This window comes from Pleurodeles waltl, chromosome 5 (assembly GCF_031143425.1).
Source record: "Pleurodeles waltl isolate 20211129_DDA chromosome 5, aPleWal1.hap1.20221129, whole genome shotgun sequence".
NCBI lineage: Eukaryota > Metazoa > Chordata > Amphibia > Caudata > Salamandridae > Pleurodeles > Pleurodeles waltl.
Genome location: NC_090444.1, coordinates 910292573 through 910307671, shown reverse-complemented (window position 1 = coordinate 910307671; position 15099 = coordinate 910292573). Strand labels below are relative to the sequence as shown.

The 15099-nt window shown below is 42.6% G+C and overlaps 1 protein-coding gene across 1 annotated transcript in view; it reads right to left on the bottom strand.

Moving 5' to 3' along the window:
* Positions 1–403: 403 nt before the first annotated feature.
* The window catches only part of APMAP (adipocyte plasma membrane associated protein), a 215981-nt gene continuing 201285 nt past the window's right edge, over positions 404–15099 (bottom strand). The window contains exon 9 of the mRNA XM_069235039.1: positions 404–8048. Coding sequence (XP_069091140.1) covers positions 7839–8048 — 210 coding nt within the window. The 3' untranslated portion in view covers positions 404–7838. The remainder of the gene's footprint in view (positions 8049–15099) is intronic.

The following is a 15099-nucleotide window of genomic DNA, read 5'->3' as shown; positions in this document are numbered from 1 at the left end:
TGGAGAATAGCCTCCTACCGCCAATTCATCTTTTTCTGTCCATGTATTCACTTATATTAATTCATCCATCTACCCAATCACTTATTTGTCCATATTATGTACCACTTAAACATTTTTCGTATTCACCCACTGAACAATACACACAATCATATACACAAAATCACTAAAGAATGAAGAAGCACTTCCATGACAAAAAAGAAATAAACAGAAGTGACAGACCTACTGGTTTTGCGAACACTTATTTAATATGTACTGAATGCAAAAACTAAAGATGTGAAAATGTTTGATTTGCGTTTGAAGAACAATTCAAAACTGAACATTCCAGGGAGCACTATGACTACTGTCTTGCTCTAAGAAATATATGTATATAAAATGCAGACAAATGAAGAGCAACTATATTGAATTGCTTTAAAACACATTATTTATTCAAAACAATTAAGGTTTATTTTTTTATATTTTTTTACAGTTTTCATTTAAATCGCCCACTTTCAAAAAACATTTCCCAACAGTGCTTTCGGCTGCTGTTGAGTTCAGTTTGCCACTACTGAGCAATAGAACTTCCGCCACAGTTTCTTTATGGGTTTATTTAGCCTTCAAAGGGATGCACATATATTTTTACATGAATGTATTTGTTGCACAACACATTTAATAGCTACCATCTACCAGCCTTTATACAAAGGACATGATTGAGCCATCAAAAATGTCTACATTTCACATTATTATTGAAACTTCTGTAAATGCAATCGTCACCAGTGCTGCTTAGGTTTCAGTCCAACACAACATGTTTTACTGAGTACAATTCTGCAGCGCCAGAATTCAAAGCAATGTAAAAATCTGGAAAATGGCCAGTCGACATCTCATCAGTGGTCTACTTCCAGATACTGTTATTGTTGTTGGGAATTTAGTTCACCTGCCCACTTGTTTCTTTGTGTGCGAAACTGTGAAGGATTGCTCAGAAAGACCCTAGGTCTTTTCTCATTTGATATCCTCTGAGAACGTTCAGTACCATGTCTGCTTCAATGAACGAAGACAGTAAGCCAGGCTTAGATAACACTGCAAGAACAACTGATTCACATTCTGTAGAGTGAATTATATGCCTACAGTCCTATCCTGCTGATATTAAAAAACAAAATAATAATTTGACAGTGCCAGTGTATAAACCTGAGATCCTCATGTGGCCACAGTTGTTATAAGTTTATGTCTTGGAAGGTTCAGCTACCTCAATGCCTCTTTTGAGTCTGAATAGGCAAACATTGCTATCTAAGTGATGGGTTGTTAACAAGCAAAAACAACGCATTTCACCCACCAACCAGGAAAAACTAATGTAGAAAATTCAAGTCAGTGCTTTACGTTTCGATCTCGCAAATTCGGTCTGTTTACAATTATTGTTCTTACATTCTTAAAATAAAAGGCTTGTGCCACATCTACCTCCAAGTATGCAAAATTGTTTAACATAGCATAAATTATGGACAATGTGATTACCTGCCTAGCAACATCTTAACAAACTAAAACAAAAGATGAGGAAAAACACAATTATATGATTAGTTACAAGGGTCACACCTCTAGATTAATTTCCTCTTGCAGAAAGCATAGAAAGAAAACAAACATTGGTAAGGAGCTTTTATACAACACACAGACCTCCCCAGACACCACTTTTTTTTCACAAGAATTAAGGCACAAGCGGGTGCTTTTTGTATGTACACTTTCACTCACAACAGCATAACAACTTCACACAAAAGGATGTACCCTCGGAAAATGAAATAAGTCCTTAATTTGTAGCCTCCGAAGAAGGTTCCACATATCACTCAGGCAGTAACTTTTACAGCACATCGTTTTTGTTTTTTTTACTAACCAGATTCAGAACGTTCTGTAAAGTTCTTTACTGTAGAGAGAATGAGACCTGTGCCTCTACGCTCTCAAGGATGTTGTTTTTTTTTCATGCAAAGATAGCAATATCCTGATTACATCAAATGACCCTATTAAATGATAGCCCTCACAACAGTTTTGTAATGTTGTAAATTTCACAGCTGTAACTTTTTATAATTGCCATAGTTTAATTTGACAAGCCCAATCACTCAATGTAACACAATAAGCCTATACAAAGGTAGAGATGGATGGGGGGATTTATGGTCTTTTAAGAATTAAGCGAGCACAAACTCAGATGAAAGTCCAAGCTTACTCCAAAAAGAGACGTTCTACGAAGGCAATGAATCTACCACTGTGCAATGTATGGTCTAGTTGTTTGTTGTGGGAGCCGTTTTTAACCACTTCTTAATTCCACTCACTTTCTTTACTTGTTTAAACAATATGCACTTTCTGTTCTTCTAAAAATCAGTTAACAATTGATTCCACCGAATTTAAGAGATTCTTGTTCTGCAATTACCACACAAGATCTATAACATATCAGAGGTGAGTAGACAATTACTGCATCCCTGTTTATGAATCTGTCGTCCAAATATGAACAGCTGATGAGCCTGAAAATGCTTTTTGATATACAATACTAAAAAGTAGATGTGCAAGCTAATGTACCCTGTAAACCACAGTGCCCCACCCAAACCTACAAGGCTTTTGTTTGGAGGAAATAACACCATTTAAAAGCAAGGCAGCTATATAAGCAAGTTACTTACCTTCGGTGACGCTCTTTTTTTTCGTGAATACTCTTAACTGTAGATGCTTCCTGTTAGCATAATTTAAGGCACCAGAATGGATCCAGATTTTCAACAGCAAATGCTCCTGAATGCAGACGGTGGTGCAATCAGACTCTGCAACTGCCTCATGCCACCCCAGAAATGATAGAGGCATAGAGCAACATGTAGGCGTCACCCCACATGCTGAAGTCAGTTTTGTTTTGCACTTATCCATAGCCTCTGATGAGGATAAGTCATAACAATTTGGATGTAGTACTAGCTTATTACCAGATACTAGAGTTCATTTCACAGAATGAAGAAGATGAATGGCACTGAGGAATCTGTGGATATATCAAATATCCATACGGTAAAGCATTAATAAATGTCAGCAACCACAAATTCCTCATTTTTAGAACAAATACCCAAGCTGTACCTTCCAGAAGGCAGAGGATCGGAGACTCACACCAAAAAGTCTTGCAGCACAGAGCAGGCAAACTGACCATCTCGGAGGACTCTACTGTATAGGTAGCGGTAGATTATTGAATGTATGCATGGACACTCATTTATCAGCCTGTCACATGCCTAGGAGAGGAACAACTCTCACCAGCACAGTTGAGGCAGCTTTGGTTTAGGTGGAATCAGCATGTAGGCCATGAGAAGGCTCCTTCTTTGTAGGGGCATAGAATGTCATCATACACACAACAATCAAGACGCACCAAGACTGTTTCTGCACCACTTTCCCCTCCTAAGCACCAGCAACTTGCATGAAGAGAAGGTACTCTACACTGTATTATCTTGTTGGCTTCATCTAAAAACTCTACTTCTCGTTTAAGGGATGTGGCAGAGAAAAAAAAGACGGCAAAGGTAAAGGACTGACCAAGGTGGATGGGTGATACAACCTGGCACAAAAGAAACCAGGGGTCTCAGTACCTATTTCTCAGGAAAAAAAGTTATGCTGAGAGATTACACTGATAGCGCCAATTGATCAGCGACACATGGCACAGAAGTGTTTGAGATTAAAAAAGATAAGGCAAATGTCTTGATGACGAAGAGCAACAGAGAGCAACTGCATAAGGTCTGGAACTCCATGCACATCAGAAACTGGGACCAAGTTAAGGACACATTCACATATACAGGAGGGCCTTGACATAACCATCTGTCAAACCTTTTATGAACCTCATCACAACATGTGACTTGATTAAAGAAGCTGGGTCAGGCAAACATAAAAAGGCTGATTGGGCTGACATATAACCTTAAATCGTGCCACCACGAAGCCTTGCAGGACCAACATCTGATAATTTGGCTTGGAGAGGATCAAGATGAAGGTCCCTACACCATACCTCAACTAGATGGATTTAATCAAGAGTCGCCTAGCCACAAGAATGATTTCTACAAATTCAGTAAGTTGAAACTGCTCAGTTGCTCTGCTTAATCTTCAAGCATGTAAGTGTAAATTGTAGCGATCTGGGTGCATGACCCTTCCCTGTAATTGAGACAGGAGTTCTTTCTGGAGAGGGAGATGAAAAGAAGGACAAATGCTCTGGCTCAAAAGGCTGTGGCACCACACTCTCCTGCACCAATCCATCGATATCAAAATGATTTAGACACCATCTGTACTGACCTTCCCCAGAACTCGAGGCAGGAGAGACAGCAGAGGAAATTAGTACAGAGGTCCTGTGATCCATTGCAGTTGGACTTCAGGAGGCATGTTTTTGGTTGTGGTAGTGGAAAGATCTAGCCAGGGCATACACCCCTGTTCGAAGATGCCCTGAGCCACTCCAGAATGAAGACACAATTAGTAGTCTGCCAGTTGAACTTTGCTGAGCATGTTTGTCTTGGTGCTTAATGCCTAAATCCGATATCTGGCTACCAGAGAGATCTAACAGTCCAGCATCCAATCCAAGACACCCCCTTTTTGTTGCATTACCATATTGCAGTTGCGTTGTCCATCGTAACCTGCACAGACTCTTGATAAAAGGCTTTCAGGGACAGCTGGATGGCACAAAGCTCCAAGAGGTTGACAATGAACCTTGGTTCCATTGGTGGCTAGAGACCCCTAATCTCTACTTTTCCCAGATGACTGCCCAAACCCAAGATGATGCATTTGTCACTAATGTGATTTATGGATGGTGTAGGGAGAACAACCATCTCACATTACTAGTTGAGGTTCACTTGCCACCAACATAGGGCCTAGGCTGTCTCCTTTGTGATAAAGATGTTGTCTGACGGAAATGCCTAGACCTGGGTTCAGTGGAAAGTGAGGTTCCACAGCAAGGTCCATTTGTGCCAGGGAGCACAAGGGACCAGAAAGATGCATGAGGTCAGCGGTCCACCCTCACTGAGACTCGGGATTAAGCCAGAAACATCTAGATCATATCCTGACTGCCCTGGACTAGTTGCAAGTGTTGGAAGGCCCCTATTAAGGGAATCCCTTTTTATCAACATCAGATGTGAATTTGGTCCACTGATGGAAACACCAGGCATGTTAGAAGGGTGATCATCGTTTCGCGATGGTCTGGGACTTACTGTGTCAAGCCAGTGTTTAGCAGTGAGTCATTGTGGAATAGGAAAACATGTATTCCTGACCCTCAACTGTGGTCCGAAACAACCACCATTCACTTCATAAACATATTAGGAGAAGACTTGACTTCTTGCAAAACAACGGTGACGTGATCTGCTGAAACTTGAATAGGAAGGGGTAGGATACAAGGGGACATGAAAAACAACATGGCATTTCGATTTTTCAACAATTTACAGCACACACCGATCTGAAGTGACGATCCAGCTAGGTAGGAAATATCAAATCATGCCCCTAATGGCTGGTCATACTTTTGCAAGGGAAAAGCAAAGCAGCTTCAAAGCAGTTACAGTTTGTGAAGATGTAGTGGAGGATTGCTGCCCTTGGTGTCCACAACCCTGGACACAACCACATCCTCTGGGGAAACAAAAAGTCACAGTCAGCTGCTGAACTGGTAAAGATGGCTGCCACTCTTGATAGGCTAAACAACACAAGTAACCCTCTGAACTGTTGCATGGGCCAGAGAAAACCAACATAGGAAACTTGCCGTACCATGGCTGCCTTTAGAATGGTTGCGCACCAAGTAAGTCTTTTCTTTAAAGAATTTAGATCCATTGAAGGGCATGTCCATTAAGGGTGGCTGAACATCACCAGAAAATTCAGTGGCTCATATCCAGGCAAGACACCTGATCAGCACAGTGGCCCCCATGGCACAGCCCACACAGTCTATTGAATGAAGGCCAGCCCTGAACACACATTAAGGAATACAAAAACGTAATAACTAGAATGCTTGAATTCATTTAAGCCACTGGTAATTGATCAAGCCATAACAAGTGCACTGTCTCTTTTTTTGCCCATCATGTCATCGAGCCACTGGTCAACTGTCAGGGACAGGCTGTCTGGGAGAGGCGAAGGCAGCTTCATCCAAGCAGCCATTAAAGTATCTGTAGGTCCCCATTTAAAGGGAGCAAGGGTTTTGACGTGGCAAATAAAGGCTGTAATATTTCAGTCAAGAAGTTTGCTTTTGTTTAAGCCACAGGTAGTTGTAAGTCAAGTACTTCAGCTGCCCAGCAGTCAATCACCACAAAAGAGGCACTTTCCTCTGTGGGTGGGCCTGGTGGAGATTCCAATTCATGCTTAGTAGGAGTGGCCAACCCACTAGCATTCTGTAGGTACACGTACAAGCCAGCATCAGTGTTGTGAGGGGGAGCACATCGTTCGCCTCTTCCTCATTGTTGTCTTCATTGCGTAGTATGTTCTGAAGCACCCGATCTGCACATAAATCTGAACCAAGCAGGGACTCTAGCCTCCTACAGTACAAGCAGCCAGGGAGAGGCTGTGGACCATCTAATGTTGGAGGATGCACTTCGGTGATTGCATAGTGTGAAATAGGTTTGGTTTTGGGCCTGAGATTTGCACTGGGACCAGCTCTAGAATAGGCACCACCAAATTAGGGGTTGGTGCAGGTGCATCTGAGCCTGGCATGACTAAGTGTGGAGTGTAACTATGAGCTGCAGCTGGCAAAGAATTCGGAGAAGGCTCAGTCTGTGCCAGGGAAAGGCTCGCCAGCAAAAGTGCCACTAGTGTCCCCAGAAGGCAGTCCTGCGGGAGTTGGAATCACTTAAATATCTGTAGCTTGGCCTCTTAAAGGTCTTGGAGTCAGGCCCTTGGAATGCTTACTGCACAGCTTCTCACCTATTCTGAAGTGGCGGGAAGGGGACTAGAACCCCACTTGTCCTTTTTGCTGGATGTGGACTTAAACTTACCAAATGTCTTGGATCGATACTGGGACTTGGCTTTGGAAAGGCCTGCTAACTAGCAGTTGGATCGCAGTCTTAAACGCAACCTCTTCTTATGTTCTAGGGCACAGAGTTTCACTTCCCGCTCCCTGATTACCTTGAAGAGCACAAGGGCTCATACGTTACATGACTTTGAATCATGACCGGGACCTAGGCCTACAAACAAAAGATGCGAGGATCCGTGACGGGCATCTGCTTCCCGAGGTAGCATTTAAATGTTTTTATCATACTTTCACTGGCACACAGTATTTTCTTGAAATCTGGGGTGGGTACAACTAACAAAGTTGGGAATGGTGCGCCAGATCTTTGTCAAGGGATGCAGAGAGAAAGGTACTGATTTCAGCATGGGGCATGATAGCTATTTTTGCTTTTGTGCTGTCACCTCTGAAGTGGAGTTAGGCAGTCGCAGAGTCGAACCACATCACCTGCCGACATACAAGAGCACTTGCTGTTGAAAATTCAGATACTGTCTGGAATCAGAGATTATACTGAAGGTGTGGAATCTGGTTAGAAGTAACCATCAGAATAAAACCTTCAGCTTGTGATGCCCATTTAAACCTAACCTTGTCTCTGTTCTTCTTAGATACCATAATATTGCATCATATTTATCAGTAGCCTTATTATGTTAGTAAATTAAAAGATGTGCAACTATGCCCAAGACTATTTGATACTTGAATTATCTTTTGCACATCCCAAAAATCAATGCTCCAATCCCATTTCCCAACTAAACCAAGATAGGAGTCAATAAAAAAAAACGCCACATTCTGCCATTTAAAGGATGTGGCGTGTGTCACTGGGCATATTATGTTCTGCTCCTTGGTCCTCAATAGAAAGAACATTTGATTTGTCAACAAATGATGACCACAGAAGCAACACACTTCTGCACCTCTCTTGTCAAACATCCTGAAGGTTCAGCTTGCAAAGAAATGGTGAACGAAAGGAGCCCAAGAACAGATGTCCATCTTGCTCATGCGCTTCACTGATATAGGTCGCCACCAGTCCATCGGGATCGTGAAAACTTCTTTTGTAGGATCCACTTTCACTGAGCTCCACAACCAGGCTGTACTTCGGCACCAACTTTACCACTGTTTCAGGGCTGATCAGCTAATCAGAAAAAGAGTAATCATGCACAGATAAGCAACTAATAATGAGAGAATCTTCTACTTACACGGAGAACTGCCTATTCACATATCAACATTTTTCCATTTGAAATTAAAAAGAAAAAACAAACATCTAAGATAACCTGATGAAGTTGACAAGCCATCACTAAGAAAAGAATGTATATTTCAACCAGTGATTACAAACACCAAACAATGACAAAGCCGGTAGGTGTTTTGATAGTGTAATATAAAGCACTCTTCCATTAAGAAGATGTTTGATGGTTATCCACTGTGAGATTTAAGGTGGAAAACGAACAGTGTACTGATCTCAAAGACAGATAGTTAGTACTGTTTTTTTAATCGATGAAACTTTATACTTACAATATAACAATCCCAGTATAAAAGTCAGTCTCCAATGTCCTTATTTCAGTTGAGTTGACATGTCTAGTTACCTGTAATAAAGACATTACCTACCTGCCCAAATGAAATAAGTCATTAATGCTGAGCTGCCACATCATAATGTCTGCTGCCAGCAGCCAAGGCCAAAAGGTAGGCAATGAAGCATAATTACAGCTGCAGCAAAGAAACTCAGCCTTTTGCCTCGATTCTCACAGAACTCCTTGGTGACTTGCAATATCCTTATGATGTATGGCACAGGTATCCCAAATACAATCCAGTCATGGTGTGAAATCCTAGGCAACTCTGGAGATTAGGAAAAATGATGGCATGACAAGATGCAGAACAATGCGCAGTCTAAATGGTCCTTTGGAGGTCCATTTGCCTTTGATACCTATGCATCTATGAGTCTAGGTAAAATGTAACAATAGTGTAAGAGCCACAACAGGACTGGAGCATAAAGAGGATCAGTTATGTGGCCACCAGCAAGGTGAATAGGCAGACCAGACAAGTTACTTACCTTCTGTACCACCATATCTGAAGGAGACTATATCTAGCTGCAGATTCCTTACCTTTGAATTCTCCTCAGGTATCAAACTGGATCCAGAGGATTTTTCATGAGTACTATCCCTGTGTACTGGTATGCAGAGTCAATTGGTTCTGCCCCTGCCATTGGCACTGTCCACGCCAGAAATGACATTGTGGTTCCAATGTAGGCATCACCCAGGCTTCATCGATGTCCGTCTCTTTTCATGGCTTTCAATGCCAGAAGAACGGAGTAATAAAGAACACTGACCACTGGTGTCAAAACTAAGGCCCTGAAAGGAGGTCCCTGCCCCTAGAAATCCATTTGCAGAATGGGGAGGATAGGTGGGTCAGTAAGGAATCTGCAGCTAGATATAGTCTCTACCAGATAAGGCTCTACTAAAGGTAAGTAACGTTCACATCTGACAGAGACTTCTAGCTGCAGATTCCTTACTAAGAATAGATACCCAAGCATTACCATCCCCAGAGGTGGGTCTGCAAACAAATTTCAAAGTAAAAAGTCCTGCAGGACCGAACAGGAAAAGTGCCCGTCCCTGCGAACCTGACTGCCCAGGAAGCAATGTCTGGCAACCATGTGCAGATATGCCTACGTTGCTGCCTGGCAGATGTCTAGGACCAGGACTACACGTGCTAATGCAGTGGTCGCAGCTTTAGCTCTGGTACAGTGAGCGCACAAGCCCTTAGGGTGCTTTTTGGCCAATGCGTAGCTGATCTTGATGCAGAGCGCGACCCACCAAGAGTTGGTTCGCATCTGCACTGCCTGATCTTTCTTCACACACACACAAACCCCACAAAGACTTGGTAGTCCACCCAGAACTCTTTTGGACGATCAAGGTAGAACCCTAATGCTCTTTTTGGGTCCAGGAGGTGGAGACTCTACTCTTCCTTAGAAGGATGTGGGGCTGCATAAAAAGTAGGTAAGGTGATATATTGGCCTACATGCGAAGGCATGACCACTTTTGGCAGAAAATAAGTCCTAATGGGAAGCACCACTGACCGGATAGAGAGGTAGAGGAGCTTAGATAAGGCCTGTAGCTCGCTCACTCTGCTGTCAGATGTAATTGCCACAAGAAAGGCTGTTTTCAACGTGAGCAGCCTGGGGGGGGACAGATGTGAAGAAGCTCAAAAGGAACACAGATCAAAAGTGTCAGAACCAAATTAAGATCTCACTGGGGCATAATGAAGGGGGAAGGAGGGGAGAGATGAATAAGACCTTTGAAGAACCTATGTACAACATGAGACTTAAACAAGGAGGTTTGATCAGGCAGAAATAGCAGATAAATAGCCCTTAAGAGTGACCAAAGCAGAGCCCTCCTGGGCAAGGGAAAGAATGAACAGTTAAACCTCTGAAAGATGGCCAGAAAGGGTATCAGACTTGTCTGTACACTATGCCACAAATGTCTTCACCTGGCTGCCAAAATGATGTTTCAGACTTTGGGAGGAAGGTCAAAAACTTTAACTGCCACTACTCAATCTCCACCCAGGAAGGCGAAGAGTAGACAGGTTTGAGAGAAGAACAGTCCCCTGCTGCTGCAACAGAAGATCATCCCAAAGGAGCAGTCTGATCAGAGGATAAATAGACAAGCTCAGCAGCTCGGGATACAAGATGCTCTGTGCCCAGTTCAGAGCCACAAATATTACTTGGGCGTGGAAGTTACTGATCTTCTTGAGAACTCTGGACAGGAGTGGTATGGGCAGAAAGATGTACAAGAGGCCTGAATTCCACGTGAGACGAAAAGTGTCTCCAAGTGACAGCCGTCTTCGAAACTCCACTGCACAAAACTGCTGACATTGCCCGTTCTCAGCAGAGGCGAACAGACATAACTAAGGCTCTCCCCACTGCTGAAAAAGACCTCCGGATGGTGGCGCCATGGGTGATCTATTAGGCATTTTCAGCTGAGTTCATCTGCTTTGGCGTTCAGAGAGCCTGCCAGATGTTGAACCACCAGGGATATACCAAGATGTTCCCGCCAGATAAAGAGCTTCTTGATAATGGGCCCGCAACCCCACTCTGCCCTGCTTGTTGCAGTACCACATGGCAGTGTTATCTATGAACACCTGCACCATCTTTCCCTTGATAGAGGGTAGAAAGACTTTCAATATCAGTCAGATCGAATGGAGCTCCAGCATTTTGATGTGTAGTCCATTTCTGCCGGAGACCAAATTCTTCTGATCTCTACCTCTCCCAGTTGGCCACCCTACCCCAGGAGTGAAGTATCTGTCACTACTGTCAGATCTGGTTGGGGAAGGGAGAGAGAATCTGCCTATGACCCAATCGTGTTTCATTAAACATCATTGCAGATGTGTCGCAGTTCCCACCGAAATCTGGACCATGTCAGAGAGATTGCCCTGATGCTGCGCCTGCTGGAACTTCAGGTCGCATTGCAGAGCCCGCATATACCATCTGGCATGTGTCACCAGCAGGATGCAGGAGGTCATGAGCCCCGACAGCCTCAGAGTCAGTCACACACAAATGCAGGATAGTGGCTGAAACATTGGTACAATAGCCTGAATATCCTGGACTCGCTGCTTGGGAGAATGAGCCCGAAACCACACCGTGTCCAGGACAGCTCTGATGAAACGGAGCATCTGAGAGGGAGTCACATGCTACTTCGGTATGTTTACAGTGAACCCCAGCGAATGCATGAGGTTTGTCATAGTCTGGAGGTGGGAGAGGACATCCTGGGACGAGCCCACCTTCACAGCCAATAAGATGGACACTCCCTGATTTCTGCAGATGAGCTACAACCACCGCTGTCACCTTAGTGAACACATGGGAGGCGCTGACAAGACCAAAGGGAAGCACAGTGAACTTAAAGCGCTCATGGCCTACCATGACCGCAAGTAATGACTGTGAGCAGGCAAGACAAAGATATGGAAATAAGTATCTTGCAAGTCCAACGTTTCCATTCAGTCTCCTGGGTTCAGGACAGACAAGACCTGAGCTAACATAGCATTTTGAACTTCTTCTTGAGGAAGAGCTTAAGGGCTTGTAGGCCACAAACAGACTGGGTGCAGATCCGTCACCGACATCGCCAGATGACAGGATCCGCAGGGCTTAAATCTTGTCTTATGTGACGACATCTAGACACACCAGGAGTAATAAACCACAAAAAAGTTTGACAAAAAGATGAAAAAGTCCAGTCAAAAAATGACTGAGGGGTAGCTCACTCTCGAATCAGCGCTGGCCGGTGGGGAAAGAAAAGAACTGACGGTGTGTCTGGATGGCGCCTATATATAAACTGCAATGTCATTTCTGGCATGGACGTGGAGCTTATTGACACTACCCACCAGCACACAGGAGTACTGCTCACAAAAGTCTTCTGGATCCAGTCTAAGTCCTGCGGAGAATTCAAAGGTAAGGAATCTGCAGCTAGAAGTCTCTATCAGATAAGTAAGATAAATGGTCCTCAACAGCCCTGAACACCTGTTCATCTGCATTTGAACAAAACAATGTGATGATAGTGCAAACAGAAGTATGGAGAACTGACAGAGTAAATGAGTCTGGAAATGTCTATCTGCCTTCAGCACCTATGGCCAGATGTACAGAGCAATTTCACGATTGTAAAGCATGAGATTTGCAAAATCACATGATTTCAGACCACATTTTTTTTAATGTACTAAACCCATTTTGAAATTCTGTTACGTGTAAAACACTCACAAAATGGCTATGGGTTTAGAAAAGCATATCAAATTATTATATGGAATGAGCGTGTTTAGAGCATCACTTCCAAATAGTAATTCTTTATGGTATGTATCAATGTTTTACGATTTAATCTGGTTGCAAACTTTGAAAAGTTACAGGTCCTGAGTTGGGGTTGTGGCATATTCGCAAAAGGATAGGCGTCCCCTTAGATGCCCTTGCCCTTTGCAAAAAACACTTGTTGGGGAGTAAGAAGTGGTCCCTGAGAGCACTGTGAATTCTCAAATAAAATTTAAAGAACCCAAATAAACATTACTTTATAGATGCAGCCTTTAAGTAAAATTTGCTTTCCTACATTGAAAAAAAAAAAATATTTACTTTATTTAAAATACGATCACACACATGGTGGTATGCTGACCCAGCAGGCCACCATCCCTATAATAGTATCCAATCGTAGTAGGTCACTATTTGTGACCTGCCTCATGAATATTATTGAGCTAGGTCTGAGTGTGACCCACTAAGATCCAGACATTTGTGAACTGACCAAATAGTACATAAATCGGTTTGCACAATTCTTTTTCATTCACAAAATGTTTTGTTTTTTTAAACATTTTTTTATTGATTTTTATCAAGACCCAACAAAATAGCAAAAGCATTACAATTCCATACTTTATCATAAACATCCTGCCCAATCATTTCCAATAAGATACCAAATAAATACAATCGAGCTAGGTGAAAAAGAGAAAAAAAAAACAGCAACAAAAAAGGAGAAAAAAAAACATGTCTTCCTCTTTTTTCTCCTTTCCTTCTTCCTGCCCCCCTTCCTCACCTCCTTATATTACGCATAGTTGTCCACAAGCCTTCCCGATGGGGAGGTTCTTGACAACCTCAAGGAGTTCCGACTTCGTGAATGGATGCCTTAGAGCATCACTGTCTTCATCCGTAAGAGTAGGAATGTCCAAATTACCCAAGAAATCCCTAATGGTCCTATGATCAATATCCTGGGTTTTGCTATAAATTCGCCTATAATGTTCTAGCATGATCTTATCCACATCTCTGAGGTCACTATGCCTTACCCCAGATATAGGGCACCTCAATACCTGTATCATATTACTAGCAATTTGGTCTCGAGCTTGCCAGGCCAAAAATTTGCCTGTAAAATTACTCTCTTCATATGCCTTCTGACTGAAAGTATGATATCCTATGTCAACCTTCTTAAGAAAACTGTTGGAGAATGCCCGTTTAGCTAATTCGAAACCGTGGGTGCATGCAGGTAAATATCCAAACTCCTCTGTACTGCTTCTTCCAGAACCCTAGCCTGTTGTCTCAGATAAGATGTATCTGCCGCCCCCGTAGCGATTACCAAGCCCCTGAAAAAGGCTTTAATGCATCCCAAACCATAGCTGGAGATGAAGATCCCTGATTACATTTGAAAAACTCACTTATTTCGACTTTAGAGGCCTGTACCCATCCCTCCTCATGGAGGAGTTGCTGGTTAAACACCGACCTTCTAGGTTGAGGCGTAGAGTATTTTGGGAAAGAAAGTACTTCCAATACTAGGGTGGCATGATTGGATAGACCAGAGTGCCTCACCTATTGATTCTTAAAGCGCAGTATTTTGGATATCAGAAAAAAAAGAAATCGATGCGGGATGCGCTTTTAAACTGGCTGGAAATGCACATATATTCTCTCTCATTCGGGCCACTTATTCTCCAAGGATCACAGAGCATCAATACATTAATGTAGTCTTTGAAGATCTTAGCAAATTTAGGTTTGTGCTGTTTTTTACTCTTAAAAGTGGTATCCAAAAATGGATCCTGGAGAAAGTTAAAATCCCCGCCAATAATGATTTTGCCTGGAAGCTGCAAAAGGGATTGAAACAGTTCCACATAAGGGGCCGGATCATCTGTCAGAGGCGCCGTTACATAATTTGTGACTACTTTTCCCAAAGGAAATTTCAGATATCCGGCCTTATTTTTCTAAATCTTTCAATGTACAATGTAATGTAGTCACAGGGTAAAAGCAAACAGTCGAGCAGAGTATGTGATATTGTTGTATGCATGGAATGGACAGATTAAACTACAACATTCAACTTCTAGATCCGAAACACGCCTTCATAATCATCTTCACACTACAAACGAAAAATCTGCTAGCTTTGCCAATGCTACTTTGGTAATGGATGTTAATGGTAATGGAAAATGGTCCGAATAATTAGATGCACTCCTTTCGTCAGTAAAAACATCTGTAAGGTGAAGAGAACAACGAATGAAAGGAATGAGAGTCTACAGAAAACTGATTTAAATTAATCTAATTTTTAAGCATGTTTTCATGCAGGAAGTTTTTTTTTGCAAAAAACATATGTATATGCCTGTGCTGGGATTTGATCAAAGGGCAGTGGGACAAAGTTACGCCACTGCATGGAACAGATGTGTGACATACGAATAAGCTATGATCTAGTCACACAAAATTT